At 39.7% G+C, this 14,115-nt stretch overlaps 1 protein-coding gene across 1 annotated transcript; it reads right to left on the bottom strand.

The window, feature by feature from the left end:
* Window positions 1-10,605: 10,605 nt before the first annotated feature.
* LOC141641335 (protein FAR1-RELATED SEQUENCE 5-like) lies at window positions 10,606-13,894 on the bottom strand. The gene is made up of 9 exons (XM_074450002.1): window positions 13,891-13,894; window positions 13,428-13,484; window positions 13,214-13,262; window positions 13,106-13,134; window positions 12,578-12,723; window positions 11,852-12,460; window positions 11,465-11,805; window positions 10,963-11,317; window positions 10,606-10,869 (listed from the first exon to the last, which is right to left on the bottom strand). Exons 1-9 carry the CDS (start codon window positions 13,892-13,894, stop codon window positions 10,606-10,608), a joined length of 1,854 nt encoding a protein of 617 aa, XP_074306103.1.
* Window positions 13,895-14,115: the final 221 nt, after the last annotated feature.

Raw genomic sequence — 14,115 nt, 5'->3', positions numbered from 1 at the left:
AGCATCTCCAACTCCTGCTCTTTAGTCATTGACTCTGATTGCGGATTGAGTTTCACCCTGAATTGTTTAAGTGTGTCAACAAGATCAGTGATGCGTGTATTTTATATAAGGTTTTTACTTCATTTTTACACGCATTTCTGTACTATTTATGTAGCATCTAGCTACAAATACCCCCGAATATTCTACTTTGGTTCGTTTTATGTAATTTGCAGGAATAAACCAAAGAGGAGCTAAATCGTGCCTAATTTGTCCCAATTGCATGCATTTATGGAGAATAAGGAGCTGGAGCTTGGAATCTAACATTTTGGAGACGCGTGAGCTGGTTTCGGAAGGTGTTTTAAGGTCTTACGTGCCAAGATAGCTCGATCGAGTAATTTATTACTCGACCGAATGCTTATTATACTCCCAGTTGCTCGATCGAGCAATCCAAGTTAACACGAGAGAAGACATAGCAAGAAGTACTCGATCGAGTGGTTTACTTCCACTAGATCGAGTGTTTGGCGTTAGTTTGCTCGATCGAGTGGTTTATTTCCACTCGATCGAGTGGTTTGTCCTTCTATAGACTTTTTCCGCCTAATTTTCGTATTGGCTTGTGTAATTAGTCCATAGGTTAGATTAGGAAGGGATTTTCGTATGTAAAGAGAAGGAGGGACTGCGTAATCGTCTCTGCTTCTATCATATTCACTTTACTCTATACTTTACGACTGTTCTCAGATTATGTTATTCCTTTACACTTTGGCTACTCAGATTTGGATTACGATTGGTATTATTATTCTTGTTCTTTCAACCTTTAATCTTAATTATCGTTATTGTATTGCTTTTCTTCTCTTATTATTTCATCTCTACTCTAATTCAATCTTCATTAGTATTGTCATTATGTTTAATTCTCTTTATTATCTATTCGTTATTATTGTTAGTTCAATGATGATGCGTCGCTAATTTCCCTCTGCTAAGACTATAGGGGATCCATAATTATGAAGGGAAAGTAATCGATTTATTGGGTTAATGCTGGTATAATCTTTGTTGTTAACTGCTGCAATTAATTGTATCTGTTTAATTGAGTCGACGCAATTAGGCATTTATATCCTAGTGACCCTTGACCTGGACCGAAAGGTTGGAATAGGGGAGACTAGTAGCGAACAATTGAGCATTATAGTTAGGGCGAAAGCTAAGCTATTTGTGCTTTAGGGCGAATTGAGACCGAAAGGAGATAATCACTGCCCCTTAGACCGTATTTGCATTGACCTGAGACCTAGATTACTTGACTGAATGATTATGGTGAACCATATGTCTTAGCTGTTTTCTCTACTTGATTTATCCTTTTTCTCTTATTCTCTCTTCCCTATCATTATCTTTAGTTTAGAAACTATCAATTAAAACCCCCCAATTTGGTTACCGAGACGAACTTAGACTAAGCTGGCATTTTCCCATCTCCCTGTAGATTCGACCCGACTTCCCTAGCTATATTAGTTAGAGCCAGTTGGTTATTTTTGATAGGTATACGACTGCCCTGTCAAATTTTGGCGTCGTTGCCGGGGAGGTGGCGCAATTTTGTTTCTTTATTTGAGTTTGTTTCTCGTCTCAAGGAATTTATTCCTTGAGATTGATCTCATTTCTGCAAAGTGTTGATTAGTTTTGCAGGTTATTCATTTACTTTGTAAAGTCTATTTGCCAGAATGCCTAAATTAGCCAGCCATTCAGAGCCTAATGTGGATTCCCTTCCGAAAGGTTTCCTATTACCCATTACTGATCAGGGAAACTTTGGAATCCACCCATCTTATATACAACTGGTAGAGAGAAATCTCTTTAGGGGGGTACCTGAAGAAGATCCATGCAGGCATATAGAGCTGTTTACAGAGTATTGCTCTACCATTCCTCTTTCTGCCGGGGTGACGCAGGACAAGGTTAAGGGAGCTCTTTTCCCTTTTTATTTAGCTGATGATGCCCGGGAATGGTTGAGAGACCTTGATAGGGAGGAAGCCGGTGTAACCGACTGAAGTTCCCTTGCTTTGGCCTTTTACAGGCGATATTTTCCGCCGCAGTGCACCAATACCTCGAGAGCTCAGATTAGTTCTTTTAAGCAGCTACCTACTGAAGATTTGAATGGGCTTAGACTAGATTCAAGAAACTTGTCCGCTCTGTGCCTCATCACGAGCTCAAGAAATGGTTCCTTTGTACCCAATCCTACAATGGGTTATATCAGAGCGAGAGAGCTATTCTTGACAGCGTAGCTAAAGGGAGATTCACGAAGAATGTTGAAGATGACCAAGGGTGGCGTCTCATTGAGGAGATGGCTATTCATGTCTCTGAATATGGAAATCCCCGAGGCAGTAAGCAGGTTATTGAGTCAGCAGCTGCTGCAGTGGAAGGTCCTAGCAAAAGTCTAGGTAATGTGGAGATTACGAAGTTTCAAAGTAGAGTGCTCAGGTTTGTTCGATTACTGAGTATGTTAAGCTATGTGGTAGATGTGGTATGGAAGGGCATGACCCTATTGGATGCCTGGCAAGTACAGAGCGCATCCTTGCTTATCAGAAATACAAGCAAGGAGTTCCTTTTTCTCAACTGTACGAAGAAATAAGGAATGCTCCTACTCTTTATACGCCAGCGCCGCAACCCGTTCCTCCTCCTGCAAATCAAGAAATTGCCGAACTGAAATCCTTTATGTTTAGCATAACACAGCAATTTGAGGAGAAGTGTAATAGGAAAGAAAATGTCATAGCGGAGTTGAGAGAACAAGTCGCGCAGTTAACACTCGCGAAAGACCAAGCCAAGCTTCTACCGACATGCGACTCAGCCAATGCAATGAATCTCCAAGTTGGTCTTACTCATGAAGAGCCAAAAGTACCAGAAGACGGGGTTTTGATAGCTGAAGATACCCTGAGGATGATATAGATGAGTTTCTGGACGAAATTGTTGCTGCGTGTATTCCAGACACTCGATCGAGTGAAAAATCTACTCGATTGAGTGATTTAATTCACCCTGTCACTCGATCGAGTGATAATTATGGTCGATCGAGCAGTGCAGAAAATGAAGATGGTCGGTCGAGTGATATTCTTACTCGATCGAGTAAGTTTGCTGAAGAAATCACTCGATCGAGTGATAAAGTGCTCGATCGAGTAAGGCAGAAAAAGGGAATGGTCGATCGAGTGAGGGAAGTGCTCGATCGAGTATTTCTCAACATGAAATCACTCGATCGAGAGATAAAAGTACTCGATCGAGTACCAAAAGCGGCAGAGATCCTATTTTACTATCTAATTCCGCTACCGTGTCATGTCCCCCTGTTGTGGAGACGTCACGCGTTGATAAGGGTAAAGAGAAAGTTGCGGGTCCACTCATTGCTACCAGAGTGCCCTTCCCAGGTCGTCTGAAGGATGTGAAGATCGAGCGACAGTATGGTAAGTTTGTAGACGTTGTGAAGAACCTCCAGGTAACTGTCCCTTTTACCGAACTTGTTACTCAGGTACCTACTTACGCTAAGTTTATAAAAGATATTGTGACGCGTAAGAGAGATTTAAGTGAATTTGAGACAGTTTCATTTATGGAAGAGTCTAGTAATTTGCTTTTAAACAAGGCTCCACCCAAAATGAAAGACTCGGGCAGCTTTTCTATTATCTGTATAATAGGCAATGTGGTTATTGATAAGGCTCTTTGTGACTTAGGAGCCAGTGTCAGTGTCATGCCCCTATCTGTCTGCAAGAAACTGAACATGAGTCACCTTAAAGTGACCAACATTACCCTACAGATGGCTGATAGATCTGTTAGGAAGCCCTTAGGTGTCTTAGAGGACGTGCCTGTGAAAATAGGCAACCTCTTTATTCCAGTGGATTTCATTGTTTTAGATATAGCTGAGGACACCCGGACCCCAATTATCTTAGGAAGACCATTCCTTTGTACAACTGGGGCTGTTATTGATGTCAAACAAGGGCGTTTGACTCTTGCAGTAGGGGATGACGCGATCACTTTCTGTCTGCCTAGTACTTTGGCTCGGCCAATGATAGAGGATACTTGCTATTCGGTTGATATTATTGACGAGTCTATTTATGACTTCTGGTCGGGTTCTTTTATGAAGGACCCACTAGAAGCTCTTATGCTTTATGATGAGTGTGCAGATAGCCCAGATGATGATGACGTTGTGTTGGATTTGCTTGTTGATGATTTAGATGAGCCTGAACTCACGGAAGCTGAGGGAGAGCAAGTGGAACAGATGATTAGCACTCTCTGCTCCATTGAGGTAAAGGTACCAGAGCGTAAGCCTCTCCCTTCTCATCTAAAATATGTTTTCTTAGACGATACTGAGCAATTTCCAATCATTGTTAGTGCTAAGCTTGATAATGATCAGCTAACCTCTTTGTTAGCTGTACTTAAGAAAAACAGGAAAGAACTGGGTTATTCATTGGACGATATCAAGGGGATTAGTCCCGATATTTGTATGCACAGGATAGAGCTGGAGGAAGATCACAAACCTTGCAGACATGTGGTCGCAGATCGAACAGAAGATGCAAGATGTTGTGATGGCTGAGGTAATGAAGCTGCTTGACGCAGGTATTATTTATTCTGTTGGTCACTCTAAATGGGTGAGTCCAGTACAGGTGGTCCCGAAGAAAGGAGGGACAACTGTAGTGAAGAATGATAAGGATGAGTTAATACCTACTCGAGTAGTGACTGGTTGGCGGATGTGTATAGATTACAGACAGCTTAATGCCGCCACCAAGAAAGATCACTTTCTCCTTCCTTTTATTGATCAAATGGTAGAAAGATTAGCTTCTCATAAATTTTTCTGCTATTTAGACGGGTATTCAGGGTTCTTTCAGATCCCTATAGACCCAGATGATCAAGCTAAGACTACATTTACTTGTCCTCAAGGCATTTTTGCTTATCGCAGGATGCCTTTTGGTTTGTGTAATGCCCCTGCCACCTTTCAAAGGTGCATGATGGGGATATTTTCAGAGTATATTGAGTCTATTATGGAAGTTTTCATGGACGATTTCAGTGTTTATGGAAGTGATTTTTCTAATTGTCTGTCTAACCTTGAGAAAGTGTTGCAGCATTTGTATTGAGGTTAATCTTGTCTTTGAATCGGGAGAAGTGCCACTTTATGGTCAACGAGGGAGTTGTCTTAGGGCACTTAGTTTCTGATAGGGGACTAGAGGTTGATAAAGTAAAGGTGGGAGTGATTCAGCAATTACCACCTCCTGTCAATGTTAAGGGGGTGAGAAGTTTCCTTGGTCACGCCAGCTTTTATCGCCGGTTTATCAAGGACTTCTCAAAAATTGTTAAACCACTTACACAGTTGCTAAGTAAGGATGCCCCTTTTGTGTTTACTGATGAGTGTCTTTCTGCTTTTCACAGGTTAAAGCAGGCCTTAGTCTCCGCGCCGATCATACAGCCTCCCGACTGGGACTTGCCGTTTGAGATAATGTGTGATGCCAGTGACTATGCATTAGGAGCGGTGCTAGGCCAAAGGAAAGACAAAGCTCTGAATGCGATCTACTATGCGAGCCGAACTCTGGATGAGGCTCAAGTGAAGTACACTACCACTGAGAAAGAGCTGCTAGCTGTAGTTTATGCCTTAGAGATGTTTCGTTCTTATTTAGTTGGGTCAGAAGTTACTGTTTTTACTGACCATGCCGCTTTGAGGCATCTCCTTGCTAAGAAGGAGGCTAAACCGCGGCTATTGAGATGGATACTCCTTCTTCAGGAGTTTGATTTGCAGATTAAGGATAAGAAAGGAGCTGAGAACGTTGTAGCTGATCACTTGTCGCGACTGATGCGACAAAAAGGGGAAGATTCTATACCTATTGATGATTCTTTTCCTGACGATACTTTAATTGCTGTTATATCGTCTATTGTTAACCAAGAACCTTGGTATGCAGATATAGCTAACTTCGTTGTCAGTGGCAAGTCGCGCCGACCTTTCCCATCGCCAAAGGAAGCGTTTTTCGACAATGCTAAGCAAAAGATTTCGGGATAATCCTTATCTGTTTAAGGAATGTGCAGACGGTCTCTACAGACGGTGTATTCCGCAGTGGGAGGCCAAAGTAGTCCTGGAAGGCTGTCACTCCTCTTCCTATGGTGGTCACCACGGTCCATCGCGCACCGTGGCTAAGGTACTTCAGTCTGGTTTTTACTGGCCTTCTTTGTTTGCTGATGCTAAGTCTTTTGTTTCAGCTTATCGGGAAACATTTCGAAGAGACATGAGATGCCACAAAACGGCATCTTAGAGGTTGAGTTTTTCGATGTCTGGGGCATTGATTTCCAAGGACCATTCCCGTCTAGTAAAGGTAACAGTTATATCTTAGTGGCTGTAGATTATGTGTCGAAATGGGTTGAGGCCATTGCGTCACCCCATTGTGATGCCAAGACCGTGATAAAAATGTTCAAAAAGGTCATATTTCCCCGATTTGGTGTCCCTAGGGTCGTCATTAGTGATGGGGGAATGCACTTTAAGGAAAAGAAACTAACTTCTATTCTATCTAAAGTTGGTGTCCAACACCGGCGTGGTTTGGGGTATCATCCCCAAACTAGTGGTCAGGTTGAGGTCTCTAATCGCGAGTTGAAAGAGATCTTGTCTAAGGTAGTTTCTAAATCACGGAAGGACTGAAGTCTTAAGTTAGAGGACACATTATGGGCCTACAGAACTGCCTTTAAGACACCAATTGGTGCATCACCTTATAGGTTAGCTTATGGGAAATCATGTCATTTACCTGTTGATTTGGAATGTAAGGCTTGGTGGGCAATTCGTGAGCTTAACTTTGATCCTAAGTTGTGTGGTCAGAATCGTCTTTTGCAGCTAGATGAGTTGGAGGAGTTTAGGCTAAATGCCTATGATAGCTCGCGCATATACAAAGAAAAGACGAAGAGATGGCATGACAAGAGAATTCTACCCAGGGAGTTCCACGTTGGACAAAAGGTGCTGCTGTTTAATGCCCGATTGAGATTGTTTCCTGGCAAGCTGAAGTCCAGGTGGAGTGGTCCTTATACGGTGACAGCTGTTACCAAATTTGGATCCGTGGAGCTCGAAGACTCTGAAGGTAGTAGGTTCAAGGTGAATGGGCAATATGTGAAGCATTACCACGAGGCAAATGAAGCAGACAATCATGTTGAAGTCTTGTACTTCGACGAGCTGGATGCGCCAGTTAATTGATGCCAGAAAGGTCGTGCGGGACCTCTTAAACCAGCGCTCTCCGGGAGGCAGCCCGGACTGTGTTATTGTACTTTTGTTGAACATTTTATTTTTCTTTAGCTTTATGTTGAACTTTAGACGCTGTTTTACGAATTTTATATGCTCTCCTTGCTTTTTAACGCGTATTTGCAGGTCCAGTTACTCGATCGAGTAGTTTTTCTACTCGATCGAGCAATTTTTGGGTTTTATTCACTCGATCGAGTGATATTCTTACTCGATCGACCAGAGCCAAAATCGCGTTTACTCGATCGAGTGGTTTCTACTCGATCGAGTCCTTCCACTTACCAGTTTACTCGATCGAGCTGTTCTAAGTTGCTCGATCGAGCAGTTATGTCTTCCAGATGCTATTTTACGTCTATGGAGCTTTTGCTTGACTTTCTTTGACTTCCCATGTTCATGGTCGGTTTGGGGAGGTCCCTCTATACGACGTTTTGTAAGTTTTCCGACTCCACTTCTCCTTTTCTCTTCAGTTTGCATTTCTTTCCCTATTTTTGGTATAATGAGGGCATTGTACGGTTTCGTTTGGCGAGGTATGCATCCATATCTGTGTCTGTCTGTATGTTTTTCTTGCATTTTTGTTTGCACGTTTAATTATTCTCGCATGCATTGTTGTTTCAATTAATTCAAAAAAAAATATCACATAAAAATCATAAAATTCAAAAAAAATTCCATGTTTAATTTGAGTCGTTACGTTTGAACATTGACGCTACATTGAATCCTTACTCGAGCCTTGTATACTCTTGACATTTAGTTGGCATGATTATGTGCATGATCTACGAGTTTTTGTTTCTCTCTTATCTGAACGAATAGACTTGATTCATTATATCGGCAAGCTACATTACATTCTGAGGTTAGAGCTTTATAAACTGGTGACATTCATGACCGGTTTCATCTAGGATTTGAGTAGTACTCTCTTTAAGGCATGTAACATCAATTTGCATAAGCATGAGTCTAGTCTTCTTAAATACCTGTATGCATTCGGTCTGTGGATGGTGACACATGTTAGGAGAGGCAGTTCCCTTTATTTCATTCTACCCATGAGCCCCACATAGCCAAATTGCCTTTTTGTCCTATTAGCTACTTTCTATAATACTTCCTACCCTAGCCGAGCTAGTGACGAGTAGTTGTTGGAATGTTTTACTGCAGTTTGGTTGTTTTTATCTGATTTTCAGCAGTTGGTGGAAGAATTGAAGGGAATGAAAAAAAAAAGCGATGGATGAAAAATGGAAAAAAAAATGAAACGAAAAGAAATGAAAAAAAATGAAACGAAAAGAAATGAAAAAGATGAAAACGAAAAAAATGAAAAGAAAAAGAAGAAAAAGAAAGAAAAATCATGTGTGAAAAAATGAGAAATTATTTAATGATTTTCACTCCCATGTTTTATTTATATCTTATGGGGAGTCGACGAGTTTGTTTTGGTGTTTCGTGAGTAGAGTGCATGGTTTTTGCACCGTTTCATCTTGTTATATTGAGTACGAAGTTGGGATGTAGTTCAAATTTGGATTTCGTTGTTGCTAGCCTGGCTATTAACCCCACATATCCAAATTCATCTTAGCCCCTTCTTACCCATTACCTCACTTACCCAAATGTAAGTCCTCGGCATGTGTCTTGGTCTTTAGTATGGTTGGAATGCATATGTACGGTTGTAGAGACTTTATTCATGTTAACTGCATGCATGTTCTTATAGGTTGAGTTAGGTGAGTGTCTTTACTTCCTTCTATCTTTCACATATATACTCACCTTCTGCTTAATTCTGAGTGATGAGCGACCCGTGAGAGTCCGATATCTTTTGAGTCTTGCAAGGTCGACGGTTCAGTAAGTTTGAAACATTGATTTAACTCGTTTGCACTTCTCTTTTGCCACTTTGTCAGCTGTTGCATTAAACTAGTTTTGGTGGGTGATTTGTAGCTGATGCGTTGGTCCCGTTCCATTGTTTATTCTTTAGTTGCATTCATATTTTGCTTGGGGACAAGCAAAGGTTTGGTTTGGGGAGATTTGATGCGTGTATTTTATATAAGGTTTTTACTTCATTTTTACACGCATTTCTGTACTATTTATGTAGCATCTAGCTACAAATACCCCCGAATATTCTACTTTGGTTCGTTTTATGTAATTTGCAGGAATAAACCAAAGAGGAGCTAAATCGAGCCTAATTTGTCCCAATTGCATGCATTTATGGAGAATAAGGAGCCGGAGCTTGGAATCTAACATTTTGGAGACGCGTGAGCTGGTTTCGGAAGGTGTTTTAAGGTCTTACGTGCCAAGATAGCTCGATCGAGTAATTTATTACTCGATCGAATGCTTATTATACTCCCAGTTGCTCGATCGAGCAATCCAAGTTAACACGAGAGAAGACATAGCAAGAAGTACTCGATCGAGTGGTTTACTTCCACTCGATCGAGTGGTTTGGCGTTAGTTTGCTCGATCGAGTGGTTTATTTCCACTCGATCGAGTGGTTTGTCCTTCTATAGACTTTTTCCGCCTAATTTTCGTATGGGCTTTTGTAATTAGTCCATAGGTTAGATTAGGAAGGGATTTTCGTATGTAAAGAGAAGGAGGGACTGCGTAATCGTCTCTGCTTCTATCATATTCACTTTACTCTATACTTTGCGACTGTTCTCAGATTTTGTTATTCCTTTACACTTTGGCTACTCAAATTTGGATTACGATTGGTATTATTATTCTTGTTCTTTCAACCTTTAATCTTAATTATCGTTATTGTATTGCTTTTCTTCTCTTATTTTTTCATCTCTACTCTAATTCAATCTTCATTAGTATCGTCATTATGTTTAATTCTCTTTATTATCTATTCGTTATTATTGTTAGTTCAATGATGATACATCGCTAATTTCCCTCTGCTAAGACTATAGGGGATCCATAATTATGAAAGGAAAGTAATCGATTTATTGGGTTAATGCGGGTATAATCTTTGTTGTTAACTGCTGCAATTAATTGTATCTGTTTAATTGAGTCGACGCAATTAGGCATTTATATCCTAGTGACCCTTGACCTGGACCGAAAGGTTGGAATAGGCGAGACTAGTAGCGAACAATAGAGCATTATAGTTAGGGCGAAAGCTAAGATATTTGTGTTTTAGGGCGAATTGAGACCGAAAGGAGATATTCACTGCCCCTCAGACCGTATTTGCATTGACCTGAGACCTAGATTACTTGACTGAATGATTATGGTTAACCGTCTGTCTTAGCTGTTTTCTCTACTTGATTTATCCTTTTTTTCTTATTCTCTCTTCCCTATCTTTATCTTTAGTTTAGAAACAATCAATTAAAACCCCCCAATTTGGTTACCGAGACGAACTTAGACTAAGCTGACATTTTCCCATCTCCCTGTGGATTCGACCCGACTTCCCTAGCTATATTAGTTAGAGCCAGTTGGTTATTTTTGATAGGTATACGACTGCCCTGTCAATCAGTGATGTCCTTCGTAGACACATTCTTGAGCATACTGATGGTCGCGTAGAACTCTGTCCATAACTTGCACATTTCCATCTTTCGTAAATCAGTGGCGTCAAAATCCTCAATTAACTCACCATGTGGACCATAAAGAGGGATCTTATGTGCAATCTTGGTCCACCGCATAAGAATGTATTTATCGGTCAAAGTGTGTACTTGTTTTCCAGAGTAAACCCAGATAATGTGTCTACAAATAATACCCTTCCTGTTGAACAACTTGCAAGAACATTCAGCGTCATTCGTTAGAGAATTTTAGATGACTTGGTAGGTCTTCTGCGTTCTGGCATCAGCAATACCAATTAATTTTACACTGTTTGCAGGTGGTGTGAAGCCACCAACACTAAGGGAACAAATAGAAGCAGAAGCTTCTACTTGAAAATCAGCGAAAGCAGCATTTGTATAAACCTTGGAAGCATGAGCTTCCAACTTAAGAGAAGTCGCTAATTCTAAAAGAGTACAATCATCGACTCTATCAAGTTGTTTTTGAGTATGGCGCTGTACATCAATGGCGCTTTGAAACCGCATCAAGAATTCAACAAGTGTACCATGTGCATTTTCAAAATGCTTGAAAAAATTATTCTGACTCTCAGAACGTTGAGTTGTTCGTAAGAGACAACCCATAGGAACATCACGAAAATAAGCTGGGATCCATTTTCTCCGTTTTCTAAACATGGTTGACAACCAGGAATTACCTTCAAGATTATGCTCATTGACCAACTGACACCACTTTTCTTCAAATTCAAGAGGTTCTAACTCAGATCCCAAACAATAGCATTCAAACGGTGACAAAATCAGTCTCTTTCGATATTACAGCCCAACCTTATCGAAGCTTTTGCATGATATGCCATATGCAATATCTGCGCTTAGCATGTTTGAAGACAAAGACGCAAACCCAGCTTTATTCCAAAGACACCGATCGGTTATTATACAGTGTGGCTCTCGCTGTCCCATAGCATCAAGGAACTTTTGAAAGACCCACGTGAACGAATCTTCATCCTCATGAAATAGCAAGGTAGAAGCAAAAGTAACTGACCTTTTGTGGTGGTCTACGCCAGTAAAAGGAGTGAAAAGCATACAATACTTATTCGTACTGTAAGTTGGATCGTAAGTGATGTAATCACCAAACAAAGCATGCATAGTTTCTACGAGACTCTGCATCACACCAAAACGCACGAACCAAGCATTTACCAGAATCCACCTCATAAGCAAAGTAAAAACCTTCAGTGGTATCACGTTTATCCTCAAAATAGTTAACAAACAGTTGAGCATCCCAGTCTCCTATGAAACATTTGATATCCCTTCCAAAATTCTTAAAATCAACCAGTTGAGCTCCAACATTCTCATAGCCATCTACATATTCCTTGACATTTCTAAATGCCTTTGTTGGCCCTTGATTAAACCTTGAATGATCAATAATTGCCTTTTTATGGTAGAGATGGAGGTGCCTGTGTTTGTTTTGAAATTGTTGATTTCTAAGTGAACAAAGACGGTGATTATGCCACTCACGAAACTGAAAAACAACATAACCATCCCCATTATAGCGAAACTCAATCATAGCAGTACAACCAATCCTAGTTAATTTAGTGTTCCTGATATCAAAAGGCCTGGGAGTTGCCCGCTCCTTTCCACTATCTAAAACAGTAGCGTTCCTCTTACGATCTCTAAAACCTTCACGGTTGCAAACAACAAATTTATACTTCACATCACCAGAAACATACCTTTTTTGAGAAGACTTCCTAGGTTCAAAACTACATGCTTCTGCATACACATCATAAAAACTAATAGCTTCTTCCAACGTCCCAAACAACTGGCCAATATAAGGTTTAAACTCAGGTGCAACATTCCTTGTCCACAATTCACTACCACCAGGTGTGGAGTCCAAAAGTAGTTGATGCACACGAGAAGGAACAGAATGTTATTCAACATGTGGAGTAGAACTAGATGCATCAGATGGTTCAATCAGAACAGTCGAAGTAATTGAAGACTCAACAATATCATTACTATCTTTAGAGGTAATAGCAGAGACATGAAGATCATTACAGGTAGAAGAAGTTACATTACTTGTAGGATCTGGCAAGAAAAGTAAAATGTAAAATAACAAGAATAAGTCTTAAAGATATGGACGAAATCAAAATCACACAAGTGGCTGAACAATATCACATATCCAGGAAAACAATATCACGTTGTTTGGGAAAAATATCACACATGAAGATGGAACACGATATCACAAGGAATGTTGTAGGAACAATATCACACAAGTGGCTGAACAATATCACATGTCCAGGAAAACAATATCACGTACTCTGGAACAATATCACACATGAAGTTGAAAAACAATATCACAAAGGTGAATATACAATGGTACATATCAACATAAACAATATCACCAGGTGTAGAAAACAATATCACATATTGCGCAAAATAAGAACGTCAATGAACAAAAAATATGTACCAAAAGTGTAACGAACATGTGATTGAAAGCTGAAAGTACAAAATAAAGAGAGAATACGCAGAGATTCGAGAATACACTAAAAGTACAAAATTAAGAAGAATAACATACCAGACATCACAATGATGATTGAATACGCAGAGATTTTGAGCAGGAAAACCTGGAAATCAAACAAAAACGTACAGAATTTTAGGAAGCACAAAATTAAATTTAAAATAACAAATAAATCAAGATGAAATTCAAAGCATATAAACGAAAAGAAGAACAAACAGAGTAAGATAACAACGAAGGCGAAACATAGGGACGAAAAACGGCAATTACGTACCTGAATAAAGGAAATAATTGGAATAATATGATAATTGTGAAGAATGAGCAGCAAAACCTGGAAATAAAACAAAAACGTACCGAATTTTAGGAAACACAAAATTAAATTGAAAATAACAAACAAAAGCAAGATGAAATTCAAATTATTCAAACGAAAGAAGAACAAACAGAGTAATGTTACAACGAATTCGAAACTTAGGATTTAAAAACGCCAATTACGTACTCCGAGCAAACGAACTAATGGAATAATATGATAATTGTGAAGAATGAGGACGAAAAACGGAGATGACGCCTAAATTCTAGGGTTTTCCAGCTCAACAATGGAGGAAGAAGCTACAGTAGAGAGAGAAGTTGAAGGGACAAGAAGAAAAAGGAGGAAATAACGGTTTTGGCTGTAAAAAGTGGTTTATATAGGCAGGTGTTAAATTACAAATTTGCCCTTGCTTGTGTTTCACCCTAAATACCCATCATAGTATTAATCCTCAATCCTCAAATATATAAGTAATACTCCCATGATCTCATTCTATATATATATATATATATATATATATATATATATATATATATATATATATATATATATATATATATATATATATATATATATATATATATAGAGGAGTTCTAATGAGTCCTCCTCTTCAATTGAGTCCATAAGTCTCTTCAAGGGCCTTTGGATGGACTCAATG

This window comes from Silene latifolia, chromosome 2, assembly GCF_048544455.1.
Source record: "Silene latifolia isolate original U9 population chromosome 2, ASM4854445v1, whole genome shotgun sequence".
NCBI lineage: Eukaryota > Viridiplantae > Streptophyta > Magnoliopsida > Caryophyllales > Caryophyllaceae > Silene > Silene latifolia.
The sequence above is the reverse complement of the archived record's forward strand: the minus strand, read 5'-3'. Positions and strand labels throughout refer to the sequence as shown.